This window comes from Gracilinanus agilis, chromosome 5, assembly GCF_016433145.1.
Source record: "Gracilinanus agilis isolate LMUSP501 chromosome 5, AgileGrace, whole genome shotgun sequence".
NCBI lineage: Eukaryota > Metazoa > Chordata > Mammalia > Didelphimorphia > Didelphidae > Gracilinanus > Gracilinanus agilis.
The window spans coordinates 308,116,310-308,122,309 of NC_058134.1; the positions used below are offsets into that span (position 1 = coordinate 308,116,310).

Below are 6,000 nucleotides of genomic sequence, written 5' to 3' on the forward strand. Positions count from 1 at the left end.
CTGAAAAACAACAAAAGTGAAAAAAACAAAGCGATTAGACCAGATGCCCACCAAGGTCCCTGCGATCTCTCCATCTATGATTCTTGGATCTGATGAACTCGTGCCCTCTCTGGGTCTCAGTTTTCTAGTCTGTAAAATGAGCAAGCTGGACTGAATGACTCCTAAGATGCTTTCCACCACCAAGTCCTGCCATGAATGAGATCTGATTCAAGAACAGTAAGACTCCCTCTCTCTGTTTTGAGTGAAGGATCGGTTTCACAAAATCTGGAGGACAGACAGGAAGAGGAGGCTGAAAGACATTGGCTGGGCTCCTATCTCATTTCCCACTATTGAATTCTTCAGCATTCTACTCTATTCAAAATCACCATTTCTGGAGCATCTGATTTCCCATTATTATTCCAACAGAACGGAATGATTTCTACAAAATTCCAAAGGCAAACTGCCAATTTGCCTTTAAAAAAATAAAGGAAAAGTCTATTTTGTGGAAAGACCTTGGACGAAAGCCACGCATCCCTCTGGCAAGTTTCCCCAACACCCCAGGCCGGGCCAGTGGGTTCACTAAAGGACAACTTGATGTGACAGGACCACTCCGGCATCATCCGACCGACTTCCTGGGCAAGCCGTGGGGCTCCCCATGCTCCGTCGCCATCAGATCTGGCTGACATCCTGGCACGGCGGCCCAAGGTATGGAAACAGCCCCTCGCTGTCGTATGGACAGGATGAAGGCCAGAGTAAAAAGAATGCCAGGTCTAGAGACCCAGAACCCGGGTTTGGTTCTAACTCGGCCACTTAAAGCCCGGATGGCCATGGGCAGCCAGGTGGCTCAGTGGATAGAGAATCAGGTCTGGAAAGGGGAGAACCTGGGTTCAAATCTGAACTCAGATACTTCCTAGCTGGGCAAGTCACTTAACCCCAGTTGTCTAGCCCTCGCTGCCCTTCTGCCTTGGAGCCCATACTTGGTATTGATTCTAAGACAGGAGGTCAGGGGTTTTAAAAAACTGCGTGGCCTCGAACAAGTTGTTTAAGTTTGTGGGCCTCAGTTTCCTCCACTGTTCAATGAGGGGATTGGATTAGGTAGCCTCTCAGGTCCCTGGCAGCTCTAGTCTGTGATCCTAGAAACAAAGGGGTGTTAGTCAGTCAAGCATTTATGAAGCACCTCCTGCGTACACTGTGCTAGATATAGTTCCAGCTTCCATTTGGTCCTGGGAAACACATATGAACACACATAAGTAGATAGATAAATTCATGGTCATTTGGAGGAGGAGGAGGAGGAAGAGGAGGAGGAGGAAGAAGAGGAGGAGGAGAAGTAGAAGGAAGAGGAAAAGAAGGAGGAGGAAGAAGAGGAGGAAAGCCTCCTGTGAGGATGAAGAAGGAAGAACTTGCATCCAGGTCTCCAGTGAAAGCACCTTCTGGCGCCCACTCTTCAGTTTCTCCTGAATGACAATTGAGTGGAGCAGCAAATGGAGCTCACGACGTGGACTTAGGTGGCCCCAGATTCAGATCTCAGCTTTGCCTCGTTTCTCATAGGCATCCCCTGAAATCAGGGGCCATCTTGCTTTTCTCTTTGGATCCCTCAGTGTGTAGCCCAGTGCTTTGCACCAGCATGGAAAGCAGCTCATCACCTCGCTCCCCACACACTCCCAATGTGCACCCTGACTTTCTCTTGCCCCCCCCAGGGTTCCCCAAATCACTGTGCTTTCAAGGAGGGCAGGGCACCCACTCGGCCAGGGCTCACCTGTAGCAATCCCCAAACTCTTGATTTTCTACAGTAAAGAAGAAGAGTGCCTGGCTCCTGAGCACTGGCGGGGAAACTCCAAAAATGGGAGGTGGTTTGTTTTCTATTGAGGGTAGAAATTAAATATTTGAGGAAAGGGTGGTTTAATTTTATGTCTGGGCACAAAGGATGAAGATGGAAAGAAACAGCAGGCGCCAGTGGATCCATTCACAGTGCTCTCTTTGGTTATTCTGAGAGGAACAATATGGGCTGATCTAGCTTAAAATCATATTACTTCCCACCTACCCAATAAAATGCAAACACTTAAAGTCTGACATTCAAGGCCAATTGTACTCTGATGGCACTTGCATTTCCAATTACATTTTAGGAATCCTTTGATGGAATCAGAGTTATATCCTGGCTCTCAGTGAGCACTTCAGAGATCATGGAATTGAAAGACCCAGAACTCATCTTAGAGAGGCACTGAAGGTCCTAGAAGCAGCAAAGCCAAGATCTGAACCCAACCACCTCCTAATGCTCCTTCCTGCTGCTGCCTCAGTTTCTCCTCTTCTCACTCCAAATTGGACTTCCTGCTATCCTCTTGGGAGGCAACCTGAGAGCATCCCCCTCACAGCTTCCACTGCCAGCAACACTGCATTAATCTGGGTTGTTCCCAGAGCCTGAAATGCTCCCCCCCCCACCACCCAATTAACTGACTGACTCCCCCCCCCACCCCAGCCTGCTAAAATACTGCCATCCTTTAGGGCGGAGACCTTCTGAGTACCCTCCCTCTCCTATCTGTTCTTTAGAGCTGGCCCTTATGGGCACCCTTCTTCCTCCCTTTCCTGCCCATCCTTTAAGATTTATACCTCTTCCTCCCCTTTTCTGTCCATCTTGTAGGACTGGCACCTCTGGGTACCCCCATCCCCTTTCCCAAACTGCTCTCCATCACCAATGACCTTCCTTTCTGGTTCTGCGGTCTTCTTCCACCACCACCATTTGTGGAGAGAGAGAGGGCAGTTGGGGAGGGAAGAGGAAGGGAGGGATGTAGGAGTGCTGGAGGGAATGAGAGTTGTGCTTTCTCCTGCTGGGTCCTTCAAGCTCTCTCCGCTAGAGATGAAGTCTTTCCTTGGAGGCAATTAGGGCATTGGTAGAGATCTAGTAATTAACTGATTTTCTCAGGCAGGAGACCAGGAGATTAGGAGGGTGATACAGCTTTGGGCACAGAAAGGAAGCAGGGGGCATTGTGCAGGGGCAGTAAAGCAGTCAGGGTAACTCAGGGGAGTCCCAACTTACAGAGGGTACCTCGACCACAGCACTGGGGGTGGGGGAGCCTTTATTATTGGGTATTGGGTTTCCAGGTGTAATTATGAGGACCCCAGGGGAGCAAGGAGTGTTGAATCCAGCTTAGGCTCTGTGTATCCCCATGGCCTAGTACAGGGCTCTGTACACAGAAAGCATAATACCAAGGAGACTCTGAGGTCCAAAGGCTTGGATTCAAATCCTGTAACCTCCTTCTTGAACAACATGGCCCCTGAGCTCTCCTCCAGATGGAAATTGATAATCTTAGGATTAGTGGGCTTGTCCTTGGAATACCCTGATGGGCCCCTCCTCTGATATTACTTCATAACTATTTTTTGCTATCTTATATCTGTGTCCAGGCTAAATCCTCCTGGTGGAACCCTGGAGGGCAGAGACAGGCCCGTTTTGTTGGTTTTGTCTTTGTATTCCCATCATCTGGCACATAGTGAGCACTTTAGAAATGTTTCGTGGATGGGACAGGACCGGATTGAATTCCCTGCTCTAATTTAGCACCCTGACACATGGTGGAATATTCAGCAGAGCCAGCTCCCTGCCACCCCTAAGACTTCAAATGTCTTTTTTCTGTGGAAAATGGCTGGAAGACAAATAATCATTAGAATAGAGCCTCCTCAGAGAATCGGGAATTGGGGTGTCCCTCGATTGGGGAACGGCTAAACAAACTGTGGTCTATGATGATGTTGGAATACTATTGTGCTGTAAGGAATGGAGAGCAGGAGGATTCCAGAAAAAGCTGGAAAGACCTCCATGAACAGATGCAGAGTGAAACAGCAGAACCAGGAGAACATCGTACAGTCACAGCAATATTGTATGATGACCAACTGTGAGAACTCGACTCCTCCTCAGCCTGGGACAATCCTTAAAGACTAATGATGGGGAATACTATCCACCTCCAAAGAAAGAACTGCTGGAATCGGATGGATTGGATCAAAGCAGACTATCTTTCCCATCTGATAGTTTTATTTGGGGGTTTCGGTTCCGTATGAGTGTGCTCTCACAACAATGGCCAATATAGAAGTGGGTTTTGCACGATAATACATGTATGGCTCAGATCAAATTGTTTACCATCTCCAAGGGTAGGGAGGGAAGGAAATGGTTTGGATCTTATCAATTGGAAAACACGTCTTGAAAATGATTATTACATGTAACTGGGAAAACGAAATCTCTTTGAATTTTAAAAAATAGAGCCCACTTCTAAAGCAGCTCTCGAGGCTCGGGTATTGTGCATACTGAGCATAACTCAAACCCAGGCCCTATTGGTCCTGATCCTTTGGAAAATGAAAACTTAGGATCTTTTGTTTATTTAACAATTCCATGAATAAAGTTCCTAAATAGTCCATTCTGGTCCCCATCAGAGATGGGCAGCCGTGGCTGCTGAAGCCAAGAGCCCATCTGGTTCCAAATGGGAATTAAAGGGCCTTGATTCTGTTGCCAAGATCTCAGGCTCCATCACAAAATATTGGGTGGAATATGGAGAAAAATTCAATATGTCAGGCCTTTAAGGGTTACCTGCACCCACGGCCCTCCTCCCAAATCCACCACTGTCAGTGCCGGGGCTGGGTGCTTCTGATTCAGAGGCATGGGCACATTCATTCTCATAGCCATCATGGTCACGACTTCCCAATGACAGGGCATGAAAGCCCCGGCATCTGCCCCTTCCTAAGTGTCCGTGTGACTTTGGGCATCTCGGAGAGCTTCCTCCCCTGTACAATTATGGGATGATGCTTCTATTCTCCACAGTCTGTTCAGGAGAGAAATGGGAGGGAGCTTGGGGAGTCCTTCCACTACATTGTGGTGCAAAGGAGAGGGCTCTGGGTTTGGGGTCAGACGAGCCGAGTTTGACCCCTGGCCAGCCTCTCGCTTGTATACCACATGACCGGGACCCTCTCCCCCTCCTTAATCTCTCTAGGTCTCAGTCTTCTCCTCTGCAAAGTGAGGAGGAGAGACTCGGTGGCCTCCATGTTCCCTTCCACCTCTTTATCTATGATCCTAGGACCAGAAGCATAGACAGAAGTGAAGAAAAGGGGCAAAAGGGCAGGTTTCAATTTAGGGATGAGGACAGGAAAAAACTTGCTGACAACTGGATTTGTCCCCACGTGGCCTGGTCTGCCTCGGGAGCCAGGGGCTCCCCTCCCCTACAAGTCTTCAAACAAAGGCTGGACAGTGACTTCCCTGGTGAGGGGAGCTGTAGGGAGGCCCAGGGTCAGACGGGGATTGAACCAGAAGCTCTACTAAAACATGGCACGGCCTGTGCTGATGGATGAATTCATGGCTCCTTGGAATAACAAAAATCAATCACCAGGATTCACGGGGCACCTCGAGATCTAAAGAACTTTTACCCATATTGTCTCATTTGACAACGCCTCACAACAACCTAGAAAGGAAGGGCTCCTTCTCTTTGCCCACGTAGGACAACTGAGGCGGACATCAGCTAAGTGACTTGCCCAGGGTGTGCCACACATGCCACCGCCAAGACTCAGACCCAGGAACAGAGATCCATAGCACTTATGGCAAGCCTCCGGCCTCAGGGAGCCTTCAGACTAGGGGGAAAAATCATCTTCACTTCATTCATTAAACAAACTTTTATCAAGGGTCCCTCCAGCCCAAGGACACCCTTGGGAGCTACACCCTGAGGAGAGACCAACAATCAGCGGCACCCGGGGCAGGCACACACCGTGGCATCTAGCGGAACCCCATCCTGTTACATAAGAGGAAACTGAGGCCAAAAGAGAAGCGACTTGCTGACAACCCCACGGCTTCCAACCAGAGCTCTTTCCCCGACTCCGGCTGTTTCCCGGCAGAGTCAGGGCTGGAGGACACCAAGATGGTGGTGCCACCTTTGTGGGAGATCCTAGAAGGCTTCCTTCACGGGGACACGGAGCGCAGTTGTGCCCATGGCACCTTGGAGGGGGAAGCCCCGGAGAAGCAGAGACCCCTGGGTGCTCCGCGGTGGCTCCCTGGTTGGC

The 6,000-nt window shown here is 49.5% G+C and overlaps 1 protein-coding gene across 1 annotated transcript in view; it reads right to left on the minus strand.

The window, feature by feature from the left end:
* EFCAB6 (EF-hand calcium binding domain 6) overlaps positions 1-4,642 on the minus strand; it is a 96,224-nt gene extending 91,582 nt beyond the window's left edge. The window contains exon 1 of the mRNA XM_044679294.1: positions 4,544-4,642. Coding sequence (XP_044535229.1) covers positions 4,544-4,642 — 99 coding nt within the window. The remainder of the gene's footprint in view (positions 1-4,543) is intronic.
* Positions 4,643-6,000: the final 1,358 nt, after the last annotated feature.